At 45.6% G+C, this 13524-nt stretch overlaps 1 protein-coding gene and 1 pseudogene across 4 annotated transcripts in view; one reads left to right on the forward strand and one right to left on the reverse strand.

Moving 5' to 3' along the window:
* The window catches only part of LOC128584324 (charged multivesicular body protein 5-like), a 51105-nt pseudogene extending 47282 nt beyond the window's left edge, over nucleotides 1–3823 (forward strand).
* A 4249-nt stretch (nucleotides 3824–8072) lies between these two features.
* Nucleotides 8073–13524, reverse strand: part of C4H2orf42 (chromosome 4 C2orf42 homolog) — a 39651-nt gene continuing 34199 nt past the window's right edge. For all 4 annotated transcript variants that reach the window (XM_053587113.1, XM_053587109.1, XM_053587112.1 and 1 more), the window contains 2 exons: nucleotides 12386–12548; nucleotides 8073–8745 (listed from right to left, as the gene is read on the reverse strand). In XM_053587113.1, coding sequence (XP_053443088.1) covers nucleotides 8537–8745; nucleotides 12386–12548 — 372 coding nt within the window. In that variant the 3' untranslated portion in view covers nucleotides 8073–8536. The remainder of the gene's footprint in view (nucleotides 8746–12385; nucleotides 12549–13524) is intronic.

The following is a 13524-nucleotide window of genomic DNA, read 5'->3' on the forward strand; positions in this document are numbered from 1 at the left end:
GAAGAAAATACCTCAGTACTTCCTTTTGTCTCCCACCCCTTGTTTTCATTTTCTCTATAGCACTTGTCACTATCTGGCATACTATTTAGCTCACTCATTTGTTCAATAGTTTGTTCATTCATTGTTTCTTTTCTCACTAGAATGTAAACTTTTTGAGGGTGAGGCTTTTGTTTGTTCTGTTAATTGCTGTATTCCTAGACCCAGCTCAGTGCCTGGCACATAGTAGATCTTACCATCTCAATAAATGTGTTGAACAAATGGGTGAATGAATAGTTGATTTCTCCTTCCTTCTCTCCGAGGCCTACAACTTCCCTCTCCTGCCACAACAGTGTTTTTAGGGTGGCTTACCAGTTAAGAGATCAGAAGGCTGTATATTTTATATCAGCTCTAGAAGCAAACATCACTGTAGTGGCAGTGGGCTGTTCCTCTCTGTCACCTACATCTCCACATACTGACAGCACCTCCATTTTGCTCCACTTGCCTCCTCTGTGGCATCATCCTTTTACCTCCCACAGCAATCTCACCCTCTGAATCCATAGCACCAGTGCATGTACCACTCATCTAGAATTTAGTACTTTTTACTTTGTGTTAATAATGTTATTTTTCTGAAGTGATTATAGTAGTACATCTAACAGAAAAACACACCTTAGGATTCCTGGGCAAAGCTGGCTTTCTGTACCACTGCCCCCAATGCTTTTTCCTGAAGTTCCTGGTGAAGCAGTACTAATCTTGTTGAATTTAAAGGACTCAGATGAGGGCCTTACACTTTCAGGCTGGCCCATTGCAAGGGGACTCATCTCTCAAACACCTATTTACCAAGTTCACACAGAGTTGAAGGACATATATATTAAATACCAATTTATTGATTTATTCTAAGGAATAGTAAACATTTAAGGAGTGGACAGGAGTGCTTGAATTTACCTAAGTGGCTGATCTTCTCCCTATGAGCTAAAGACTGTCTGGTAAATGTAGATTTACAATAAAAGCAACCAACCTAAAGTCAGGTTTCTCCCGTAAAGAACGAGCCCCTCCACTGGGTACAGTGGCTCATGCCTATAATCCTAACACTCTGGGAGGCCAAGGCAGGTGGACTGCCTGAGCTCACAGGTTCAAGACCAGCCTCAGCCAGATCGAGACCCCCGTCTCTAAAAGTAGCCTGGTGTTGTGGCCAACACCTGTAGTCCCAGCTACTTGGGAAGCTGAGGCAAGACAACTGCTTGAGCCCAAAAGTTAGAGGTTGCTGTTGAGACCAGCCTGAGCCAGAGTGAGACCCTGTCTCTTTCAATAGCCTGGTGTTGTGGTGGGTGCCTGTAGTCCCAACTACTCAGGAGTAGGAGGCAAGAGAATGGCTTGAGACCAAGAGTTGGAGATTGCTGTGAGCTATGATGCCACAGCACTTTACCCAGGGCAACAAAGTGAGACTCTGTCTCAAAAAAAAAAAGGGGGCTAAGAGTGGGGGTATGGAGAGGAAACTCACAGCGTAATATGCCTTCTTCACTCAATCCTTCTAGATCATTGGTTTTCAACCTTCCTAATGCCTCCTAATGCCATGACCCCTTAATACAGTTCCTGATGTTGTGGTGACCCCCAACCATAAAATTATTTTCATTGCTACTTCATAACTGTAATTTTGCTACTGTTATGAATTGTAATGTAAATATATGATATGTAGGATGTATTTTCATTGTTACAAAGGGGTTGTAACCCACAGGTGGAGAACTGCTGCTCTAGATGGTCCTGAGCATCTCATAATATAGAGAAGGCCTCACTAGGTACTACCTCTTTTCAGAGCCCTACAACCCCACATCCCTGCTACAAAATGTGAGGTGAATTATTTAAACCTGCTGAACCAGTTTTCTCACCTATATAAACAGGGTTAATGAGTCCACCTCCCTCACAGGTCCTGTGGGAATCAATGAGATCACATGTGTGAAAAGAAAAGGACAGTCCTTGACACAAGCCAAATAAGCACTTCAGGATAGTCCTGTTCTTCCTCACAGGAGATGGTTTTGGACTGTTACACCAGCTTCATGTAAGATCCTGGATGCTGGCCTGTCCCCAGGAGTCAGGCCATCCCAGGAATGATGGATGACTTGACCATAGCAATGTCAAGAGGTGAAAGAATATGGGAAGACACAGAGGAGAAAGAGATCTGAAAAGTGCCATAGATGAAGGTACCAGTGGTAAGTAGTTAGTAGTAGGAGCTGGGGCACAGAGAAAAAATGGGTAACATCCTTCCCTGAATTTTTTTTTTTTGTAGAGACAGAGTCTCACTTTATGGCCCTTGGTAGAGTGCCATGGCCTCACACAGCTCACAGCAACCTCCAACTCCTGGGCTTAAGCGATTCTCTTGTCTCAGCCTCCCAAGTAGCTGGGACTACAGGCGCCTGCCACAACGCCCGGCTATTTTTTGGTTGCAGTTTGGCCGGGGCCGGGTTTGAACCCGCCACCCTCGGTATATGGGGCCGGCGCCTTACCGACTGAGCCACAGGCGCCACCCACCCTGAATTTTTTTTTTTTTGAGACAGAGTCTCACTTTGTCACCCTTGGTACAGTGCTGTGCTATCACAGCCCACAGCAACCTCAAATTCCTGAGCTCAAGTGATTCTCTGGTCTCAGCCTCCTGAGCAGCTGAGACTACAGGCGTCCACCACAACACCCGGCTATTTTTGAAGACTGGATCTTGCTCTTGGTCAGGCGGTCTCTAACTCCTGACCTCAAGCAATCTGTATGTATATCTCAACCTCCAAAAGTGCTGGTGATTACAGGCTTGAGCCACCGTGCCCGGCCCTCCCCTAAATTCTTATCAGGTCCCAGGTCCAACTCATCAGGTCATGGATGAGCTCTCTGCCACCTTTTCTTCCAAAGCGACTTTGTGGAGGTCATATTGAGAAAAGGGGCCAGCACACAAAGCCTTTTGTTTTAAGGGCTACCAGACATTAATGCCTTTACAAAACTGGCTCTATAGACCTGGTGGGAAAAAGCGGAAGAGCAATTTATGTATTTTGACTGACCGCCCTACCACGTGCTAAGCAGAGACCAACAAGTGTGTTAAGTGGACAGTGCCAACGATACTTTACAAAGGGGGAAAACCGAGCCTGAGAGGTTCTGATAGCTTGTTCAAGGCGAACAGAACAGGGAATGGCGGCCCAGGAGTCGAAATCTCCTTCCAGAGAGCCCGTCCCTTTCCTTTCCCGAACCCGGGCAAGGGTCGCTAATGCCAGGGAGGCGGAAGACGTGAGCCGAGGCAGGGAGAGGCCCGGACCCGGGGCGTAGCAGCCTGAAGGTCGGAGTGCGACCTGGCCCCACGTCCCCAGCATCCACACCGCGGACTAGAGGACCTGCAGGCCCCTTCCAGGTGCGCCGCCCAGAGTGTCAGTAAGTCGGTCCCTGGCTGGCCAACGACCAACCGCGCCCCTCCCCACCGAGCACGCGCGCCCGCCTTGTCAGCACCTTTCTCGCCGCTCGGCCCCACAGTGGGTCACGAGGCGGGCACAGCCCGGTCAGGCCCGGCCAGGCCTGCCTACCCCTGGGCTGGGTGCCACCCCTTCTCCTCTTCTCTTTTTATTTCTCCTCTCCTCCCAGCGCCGGCCTCAGAGCGCGCCACGTCCCCGGCCCCACCCCCGAGAGCCACGCGGGGAACCCCGGTGACGTCACCACTCTCGGCGCTTGCATTCCCGCGCTCTCCAGAAAAGACGCGAAGGTGGTGACGCGTCCAGGCGCCAGTGCGGCTGCGCAGGCGTCGTCGACAACTGAACGTCCTGCGGCGCCTCCTGGTGGAGGAAAAGCCGCCAAGCCGGCCGGAAGCGGCGGGAGGACCTAAAGAGAGCGTGTCTGACGTCATCTCGCGGCGGCGAGGGGGCGCTTGCGCGTGACCAGGCCCCACCCGGCGAGCCCTGCTGTCTTTTTTTTTTTCTGCTCTCTGGCTGGCTGTAGGAGTGTGGAAGGTTGATTTTGTGCCCCTTTTTGCCTGTTTTCGGAGTTAACAATGTAATGTCCGTCACAGAAAATTTGGAGAAAGGGAAAAACTAGGAAGAAAATGATTGAAAGTGATTATCAGTACCTCAGTCATCTTGAACTTTTCATTATATTTAAGCCTTTTTCTTTTTCTTCTTTTTTTTTTTTGTAGAGATAGAGTCTCACTTTATGGCCCTTGGTAGAGTGCTATGGCCTCACACAGCTCACAGCAACCTCCAGTTCCTGGGCTTAAGCGATTCTCTTGCCTCAGCCTCCCGAGTAGCTGGGACTACAGGCGCCCGCCACAACGCCCGGCTATTTTCTGGTTGCAATTTGGCCGGGGCGGGTTTGAACCTGCCACCCTCGGTATATGGGGCCGGCGCCTTACCGACTGAGCCACAGGCGCCGGCCAAGCCTTTTTCATTTAACAAAATTGTGACCTTAGAGTGTTTCATTATATTTACTTAAAGCCTTTTTTTTTTCATTTAACAAAATTCTGATTTTACAACGTAAGATGGTATTAAGTACAGTACAGAGAAAGTGTAAAAAGCACTATTCAAGCCTTAAGGCTTAAGTTTGAAGAGGACTAAAGTTCAAACAATAGAAGAAATGAGCAGAAATAAGCGACTCACTTGGAGGTTTTGGTTTGCTGATACATCAACCTGATGAGGACACCGGGGAACAAAGGATTCGATAAATTGCCCGAGGCTGTACGTGTGACTGTAAGGGCAGTAGAAGTGGGGTTTCAAACCCAGCCTTAGGGCTGAACCTTAATGTAGAGGGAGTGGTGAAGACAGTGAAAAGTGGCCCTGGGCAAAATTGATTAAAACGGCAGAAAATTTACTCAGCTACAAGAACCCACTTTCTGCTTCTGGAACTGTTGAGTTGCAACTAGTTCCAAGGAGCAAAGCTAGTGTCCCCATCATTTGGAGCAATGCCACCTGGGGCCACTCGTCGCTGAGTATCACCGCCCTTCCCTTCAGTAGTGGTGAAGTGGGAGGGAGGCTACAGTAGGGAGTCAGACTTTAGACCTTGCTGCTCAAAGTGCAGTGTGCAGACCAGTACTTTTCTGCATCACCTGGGAACTTGATAGAAATTCAGACACTTGGACCCCATCCTAGAACTTCTGAATAAGAATATGCATTTTAACTGAATCCCTAAGTGAGTCCTAAGCACATTCAAGTTTGAGAAGTGCTACTGTAAGTTACCCTGCTGCCTTGGTGAAGCAGGTGGGATGGTAGAAAGGTGTGAAGGGTGATTGCCGAGTTGGATAGTGAGAGGACAGGCAGAGAGCAAGGTCATTAAGGAGGATTAAAAAGAAATAAGAAATGTCAGAAAATAATCACAAGATGCAAAAGAGGAAAACTAGGAAATCAGGATTTGAGTATTTTTTTTGAAGTTTTTGGCTGGGGCTGGGTTTGAACCTGCCACCTCTGACACATGGGGCCCGCGCCCTACCCCCTTGAGCCACAGGCGCCACCTAGATTTGTTTTTTTTTAAAAAGGAGAAATAGGTTGAGGGAGATCCATTTTGGGAAAATACACAAATAATAGACAAAAGGGCTGTTCCCTGTGGCTGACTTTTCTCTGTTGTCTGTGACTTATGCTTGATAAAGTCCAGTTAATTCAAAGGGCTGAGGAAGGGCAACTCCTGCCCATCCCCTTCAGCAGAGTTGTGGGATTTTACCGGGTTCTTCTAGTGGAGGGCATGTTCTGGGCTTTTAGTGATATGGAAGAACTGGGGATAGGAGTTGACTGAGGTACTTACTCTGTAGCTGGGTGCTAAAGTGTGGTATGTGCATGTGGGCTGGAGGGAAGGGCAGGGTATCAGCACCAGCCTCCCACAACAGCAGTCCTTGAAAGATGGGGTGAATGTATATGATTGGGAATTGCTGCCCCAGAAGACCACAGGGCTGATGACATCTAGTACCTTGAGAGAGTCAGATGGCAGGCTTGCACTTTCACTTAGGTGGGTGGTTCTTGGAGTTAGATTTTCTAGTGGTTACCAAGTGGCTTCTAAACACTAGCAAGCTGTTGTGATGACAGCAGCACTGGTAAGGGCAGGGCCATAGTAGGTTAGAAACACCCACCGGGTGGAAGAGTAGCAGGTTGTTCTCTTGATGGTCATGATGTTAAGGTGCCAAGCCAGGTTTCCAGATGAGGACAAGTTAGGATGACATCCCTCTCAGACCCATCAATACACTCAGCCTGAGGATAATCATTCTGTATAGTGGACAGGAAGCTGTGTAGACGTGGAGGGTCCCCTCTAGTGCCTTCAGTTACTTTCTTGAGAGTGGGGTTACTTTTTGAATCAGTGAGTGGAGTAATCAATTTTCCTTGGGCAGGGAGTGGGGGGGAAGCCATACTTTCAGGCACTCCAGGAGCCTGAAGTCCTACCAGGAAAAGGAGCTGCTCTGTACTGAGAGCGAATGAAGCCCCAGACAAAGCAGAGTGGGTCACAAGGACCCTGATTTCAGGGGTCCCAAGGCCCAGCCACACCGAGCTCTAGCCCAGCATTTGTCTAGTTCTATTTTAGCGTCCTTGAACCAGTCACAGACTCCTATTTTGCCCGAGCTGGTTAGCTGGTTTTCTCTGTCAATTGCAATTGAAAGAAAACTAAGAGCTTCCTTCACATGGATTTTTTTTGTCTTCTCAAGGACAATGAAGTATAAGAAATTTATATCAAAGTAACATTATAAAATGGAAAGAGCATGAACTTTGGAGTAAAACTGAACGTTATTATTTTTTTAAGAGACAGAGTCTCACTTTATCGCCCTCGGTAGAGTACCGTAGCATCACAGCTCACAGCAACCTCCAACTCCTGGACTTAGGCGATTCTTTTGCTTCAGCCTCCCAAGTAGTTGGGACTACAGGTGCCTGCCAGAACACCTGGGTATTTTTTGTTGTTGTTGCAGTTTGGCCAGGGCTGGGTACGAAGGTACCACCATCGGTATATGGGGCCGCACCCTATCCACTGAGCACTAGGTGCCACCCCTGAACATTATTTTTAAGGCTGTTTCCAGCAAGATATTTAACCTTAGAGAGGCTTTAACTTTAAAAAAAGGAGTGATACCTAAACATAAAATGATGATTCAATGTGAAAAATGATTTTTTTTTTTTTTGAGACTGAGTCTCACTTTGTTGCCCTCGGTAGAGTGCTATGGTGTCATAGCTCACAGCAACCTCAAACGCTTGGGCTCAAGTGATCCTCTTGGCTCAACATCCCGAGTAGCTGAGACTACAGGCACCTGTCACAATGCCCAGCTATTTTTAGAGACAGGGTCTTGCTCTTGCTGAGGCTAGTCTGGAATCCATGAGCTCAGACAATCCACCTGCTTTGGCCTCCCAGAGTGCTAGGAGTACAGGTGTGAGCCACTGTGCCCAGCCAGAAGAATGATTGAGAATGTAAATGAAAGTGCCTGGCACATAAAAGGCATGTAGGAAATGTTCATTTCTTTCTTTCCTCCTTAAAGATAGGATTCCACAGGTAGTGCCTGTGGCTCAATGGAGTAGGGCGCCGACCCCATATGCAGGAGGTGGCAGGTTCAAATCCAGCCCTAGCCAAAAACTGCAAAAAAAAAAGATAGGATTCCACGTCTGAGTCTTTCAGTATCTCTATTCTATCATCAAAGAACTGAGAACTCTGAATGGCACCAGCCCCATGTACCTAGGGTGGCAGGTTCGAACCCAGCCCCAGACAGTTAAAATATAAGTGGCAACTGCAACTAAAATAGCTGGGTGTTGTGGTGGGCGCCTGTAGTCCCAGCAACTCAGGAGGCTGAGGCAAGAGAATGGCCCTAGCCCAAGAGCTGGAGGTTGCTGTGAGCTGTGACACCACAGCACTCTACCGAGGGTGATAAAGTAAGACTCTGTCTCAAAACAACAACAACAACAACAACAAAAAAAAAACAAAGAACTCAGAACAATTGTGTTTTACCAGCTGTTGAACTTTTTGGAGAGTAAAGAAGGAAATAAATATTGAATATATAATTACAAGCATTAGTTTGAAATGTCAGTATTCCCTTGATACCTGATCTCTCTGTCCTATTTCTCTATCAGTGAAATACCCTCAAAAGTTTGTAATTTGATAATTTAGGCCAACATGAGGAATAATTTGGAAAAACTAATGACACTGTGCTTTATTTGAGAACAGAATAAAGAGCAGGGCTAGAACTCTGCCTGGATAGTCCTTAACATTCTGCCCTAACCAAGGTATAATTAACTTTCCAACACTGCTGGCGTAAAGCTAAGTGGTCCTAACTTCTTAGAGATTAGACAAAGGCTGAAACATTCTGAAGGTGAATCCTTAAGAAGGGAAATGAGCTTGTTTTCTTTTTGTTCCTTTCAAAAATACTGCCCAATGTATAATGAAGACTGTACACAGCAGCACCAGAAAGGCCATTTACAAGAAGAGTTTTTTCTTCAACAGAATCTACTTGAAAGTGTTGAGAAATTGTATCTTAGCTAAGAGAAGTTTACTAAGGAACAAAGGCAGATAGGTAAGTGCCTAACTAGTATTTAAAGTTTTCAAGGGGTGGGGATGTGCAAATTCAGCAATTAAAAGATTTTCTTATTTTGCCTCAAGGGAAAGTGATGGTGGTCAGAGGGGCCAGTTCCAAGGGCTGGTCCAGAGGAGGTTGCTGGTCGTGGTACTCTGCCACATGCCCATTCCGGTGATGACCATATTCAAACTTGATCCGCAACTCGCCAATCTTGGACTGGGGAAGGATATCTGGGATCCACTCGATGATGAAAGGTGTTGGCTCCTTTTGATCTGGGGAAGTGTTGCCTAAACAGGAAAAAAAGAAACACTATTAGTACAATTCCACTTCAAATGGGTATTCCTAATATCAAGAAGCTTGACTTGGAACAGAGACTACTGAGGTTTGATAATCAGAAGGCTGAATAGGGTATGCAAATTCAGTGGTGACTGGGATATCAGATTTGTCATCATGAACTTAAAAAATATATTTAATAGGGCGGCGCCTGTAGCTCAAGGAGTAGGGCACCGGTCCCATATGCCGGAGGTGGAGGGTTCAAACACAGCCCCAGCCAAAACCCACAAAAAAAAAAAAAATAAAAATAAAAATAATTAAAAAAAAAAAAATATATATATATATTTAATAATCTTAGGTCTTGCTTACTGATGCTGTAAATTATGGTGATAACTGGATGACAGATATGAAACAAAAAAATTCAGATTCAGTGATTTCTTTTATTTCTTTTTTTTTTTTTTTTTTGCAGTTTTTGGCGGGGCTGGGTTTGAACCCGCCACCTCCAGGATATAGGGCCAGTGCTCTACTCCTTTGAGCCACAGACGCCCCCCCCCCAGTTTCAGTAATTTCTACCTGCCAGCTAAAAGAATAAAGCTTTTCAGGAGAAAGGTAAAAAACAGGCCAGGCACATTGGCTCACCCTGGTAATCCCAGCTCTTTGGGAGGCTGAGATGGGAGGGTCCCTTGAAGCCAGGAGATTAAGATCTCTGTTTCGAAAAAAAAAAAAAATTTTTTTTAATTTGCTGGGTGTGTTTGACCAGGTGCAGTGGTTCACACCTATAATCTTAGCACTCTGGGAGGCTGAGGCAGGTGGAATCCTCTGAGCTCACAAGTTGGAGACCAGACTGAGCAAGAGTGAGACCCTGTCTCTAAAAATAGCCAGGCGTTGTGGTAGGTTCCTGTAGTTCCAACTATTTGGGAGGCTAAGGCAAGAGAATCACTTGAGCCCAGGAGTTTGAGGTTGCTGTGAGCTAAGATGCCGTGGCACTCTACCAAGGGTGACAAAGTGACAGTCTGTCTCAGAAAAAAAAATTTGCTGGGTGTGGCAGTGAGCATCTATATATATAGTCCCAGCTACCCAGAAGGCTGAGGCAAAAGGTTCACTTGAGTTTAGGAGTTGGAAGTTATAGTGAACTATGATTGTGCCATTGCATCCTAGCCTGGGTCACAAAGCAAAACCCTGTCTTTTTTTTTTCTTGAGATAGAGTCTCATGAGTCTCATTCTTTACCCAGGATCGAGAGCCGTGGCATTATAGTTTATAGCAACCTCAAACCCCTAGGCTCAAGCAATACTCTTGCCTTAGTGTGTGGAGTAGCTGGGACTATAGGTGCCTGCCATAATGCCTGCTAGTTTTTCTATTTTTAGTAGAAACAGGGTCTCCCTTTTGCTCAGGCTGGTCTCAAACTCCTGAGCTCAGGTGATCCACTGGCCTCAGCCTCCCTGAATGCTAGGATTACAGGTATGAGAGACTATACTCAGCCCCTTCCCATCTTTCTTTCTTTCTTTTTTTTTTTTTTTGTAGAGACAGAGTCTCACTTTATGGCCCTCGGTAGAGTGCGATGGCCTCACACAGTTCACAGCAACCTCCAACTCCTGGGCTTAAGCGATTCTCTTGCCTCAGCCTCCCAAGTAGCTGGGACTACAGGCGCCTTCCCATCTTTCTTTTCTTTCTTCCCTTCCTTTCCCTTCCTTCCTTTCTTTTCTTTCCTTTTTATTTTTGAGACAGGATCCCACTCTGAGCTCAATGCCCATAGCTCAGTGGTTAGGGCACTTGCTATATACACTGGTGCTGGTGAGTTAAAACCAGGACCAGGCCGGCTAAACAACAATGACAACTACAAAAAAAAAAAAAAATAGCTGGGCATTGTGGCAGGTGCCTGTAGTCCCAGATACTTGGGAGGCTGAGGCAAGAGAGTCACTTAAGCTCTAGAGTTTGAGGATGCTGTCAGCTGTGACGCCATAGCACTCTACCGAGGGCGACATAATGAAAGACTCTTCTCAAAGAAAAAAAAAAAGGATCCCACTCTGTTACCCATGCTTAAGTATAGTGTAATAATCATACTTCACCGTAGCCTCAAACTCCTTTGCTCAAGCAATCCTCCTGCCTCAGCCTCCCAAGTAGCTAGGACTACAGGTTTGTACCACCACAACTGGCTATTTATTTTAATTTTTTGTAGTTTTTGGCCAGGGCTGGGTTGAACCTGCCACCTCTGGTATATGGGGCCAGCGCCCTGCTCCTTTGAGGCACAGGTGCCGCCCTATTTATTTTTTGAGACAGTCTCATTTTGTTGCCCTTGGTAGACTACTGTGGCATCATAACTCACAGCACCCTCAAACTCTTGGGCTGAAGTGATACTCTTGTCTCAGCCTCCAGAGTAGCTCGGACTACAGGTACCTGCCACAAGTCTCAGCTATTTTTAGACGGGGTCTCGCTCTTGCTCAGGCTGGTCTCTAACCCATGAGTTCAGAGACCACTTGCCTCGACCTCCCAGAGTGCTAGGACTACAGGGATGAGCTACCATACCTGGCCAGTTTACAATTTTTAAAAGTTTTTTTATTGATTTTTTTGAGACTGAGTCTCAAGCTGTTGCCCTGGGTAGAATGCGATGGCATCATAGCTCACAGCAACCTCCAACTCCTGGGCTTAAGCGATCCTTTTGCCTCAATTTTTCTATTTTTAGTAGAGATGGGGGTCTCAAACTCCTGAGTTTAAACTATCCACCAACCTTGGCCTCCCAGATTGCTAGGATTACACAAGTGAGCCACTGCACATGGCCAACAATTTTTAAAAGTTAAAGAAAAAACTGGTGGAGCCTATGGCTCAGTCAGCAAGGGCACCGGCCACATACACCTGGGGTGGTGGGTTTGAGCCAGGCCTGGGTCTGCTAAGCAACAATGACAACTGCAACCAAAAGACAGCCGGGCGTTGTGGCAGGCGCCGATGGTCCCAGCTACTTGGGAGGCTGAGGCAAGAGAATCGCTTAAGCCCAAGAGTTTGAGTTTGCTGTGAGCTGTGATGCCACAGCACTGCACCCAGGGTGACAGCTTGAGACTCTGTCTCAAAAAAAAAAAGTTAAAAAAAAATTAAGATAGACATGGATTCCAGCTCTCAGGTAAACTGGTTAAAAAAAGAGAGAGAAAAAACAGAGATGGAAAGCAGTTCATGGTATATCATTAAGTGAAGAAAAAAAGCAATGAAGTATAATCCCATGTTTTGGAAACAATTTGTACACAAAAAGGAATCTGAAAGGGCCTAAAAATATTAATGCTGATGTCACCCAAGGGGGGCTTGGATTAGAGGTGGTTTTTATTTTTGTCTTTTATGCTCTATAATGAAATTTATGATTTCTCTATAATTAACATATACCAATTCTGTAATTTTATTTTGAAAGCACTAGCTCAAGTGAAACAAAACACCTTATACCATGATTGCCTTATGAATGTTTGTTTATTTTTATTTATTTATTTTTTTTGTTTTTTTTGGCCGGGGCTAGGTTTGAACCCACCACCTCCTGCATATGGGACCAGCGCCCTACTCCTTGAGCCACAGGCGCCGCCATGAGTGTTTGTTTAAAGTTAAGATCTAAAGGCTCAGACAGTATACTGTATACAAGTTTATACTCAAAGGAAGATGCATTGTTGAAAATGACTTACCAACTTTCAGAAAAGTTTTTAGTTCCAAGGGTCGAAGCACTGGTTGTTTTTCTATACGCCCATAGGTTTCTGCTATGCTCTCTACTTCCACTTTAGGGCATTTAAACAGCTCATAAGTCCCATCTCGGTTCTGGATAAAGCTACGAGTGATTTCCAAGGGCATCTGAACATCAAGAAAATACCAAGAAAGGTGAGAACAGGAAATTTTCAAAGTAGATAATACTTGGATGACAGTAGATCTTTTATAACTTCTTCCTTCTTGTTTAAGCACATTTAAAATTATAACTTTAATTTATATTTAATTATATTTTTATAATTTATATAATTTATAAAAATTAAAATTATAACTTTACGTATTTCAAGTAAATTCTGCCTTACATCATTTGTGGCTTTCAGTTTTTTCCCTGTAAACTTAATTTCAACCCCAGGTGAACCATATATCAACTAAACCTCTAACATCTTCATGGCTACACAACTGCTACTGGCACAAACCTGCCCTAAAATCAGTTTTTTGTTTTGTTTTATTTTTTGAGACAGAGTCTCACTATGTCACCCTCGGTAAAGCTCCATTACAGCAACTTCAAACTCTTGGGCTTAAGCCAGTGGTTCTCAACCTTCCTAATGCCACAACCCTTTAATACAGTTCCTCATGTTGTGGTGGCCCCCGACCATAAAATTTCGACCATAAAATTATTTTCATTGCTACTTCATAACTGTAATTTGCTACTGTTATGAATCGTAATGTGTTTTCTGATGGTCTTAGGTGACCCCTGTGAAAGGGTCGTTCGACCCCCAAAGGGGTCATGACCCACAGGTTGAGAACAGCTGGTTAAGCGATTCTCTTGCCTCAGCCTCCCAACTAGCTGGGACCATAGGTGCCCGCCACAATGCCCGGCTGTTTTTTTGTTGTAGTTGTTATCATTTGGTAGGCCCAGGCTAGGTTCAAAACCACCAGCCCCAGTAAATGTGGCTGGCACCCTAGCCGCTGAGCTACAGGTGCCAAGCCCCTAAAATCAATTTTATTACTTCCCCTGCTGCTTTGCTAGCAGCATTTTTCTCCTGAGTACTCTGGCAAAGCCACCTAGAGCTCACCTCACATCCTGTATGCTTCACACGGACCTTGAAACTGAGCCAGACAG

The sequence above is a fragment of the Nycticebus coucang genome, chromosome 4 (assembly GCF_027406575.1).
Source record: "Nycticebus coucang isolate mNycCou1 chromosome 4, mNycCou1.pri, whole genome shotgun sequence".
Lineage (NCBI taxonomy): Eukaryota > Metazoa > Chordata > Mammalia > Primates > Lorisidae > Nycticebus > Nycticebus coucang.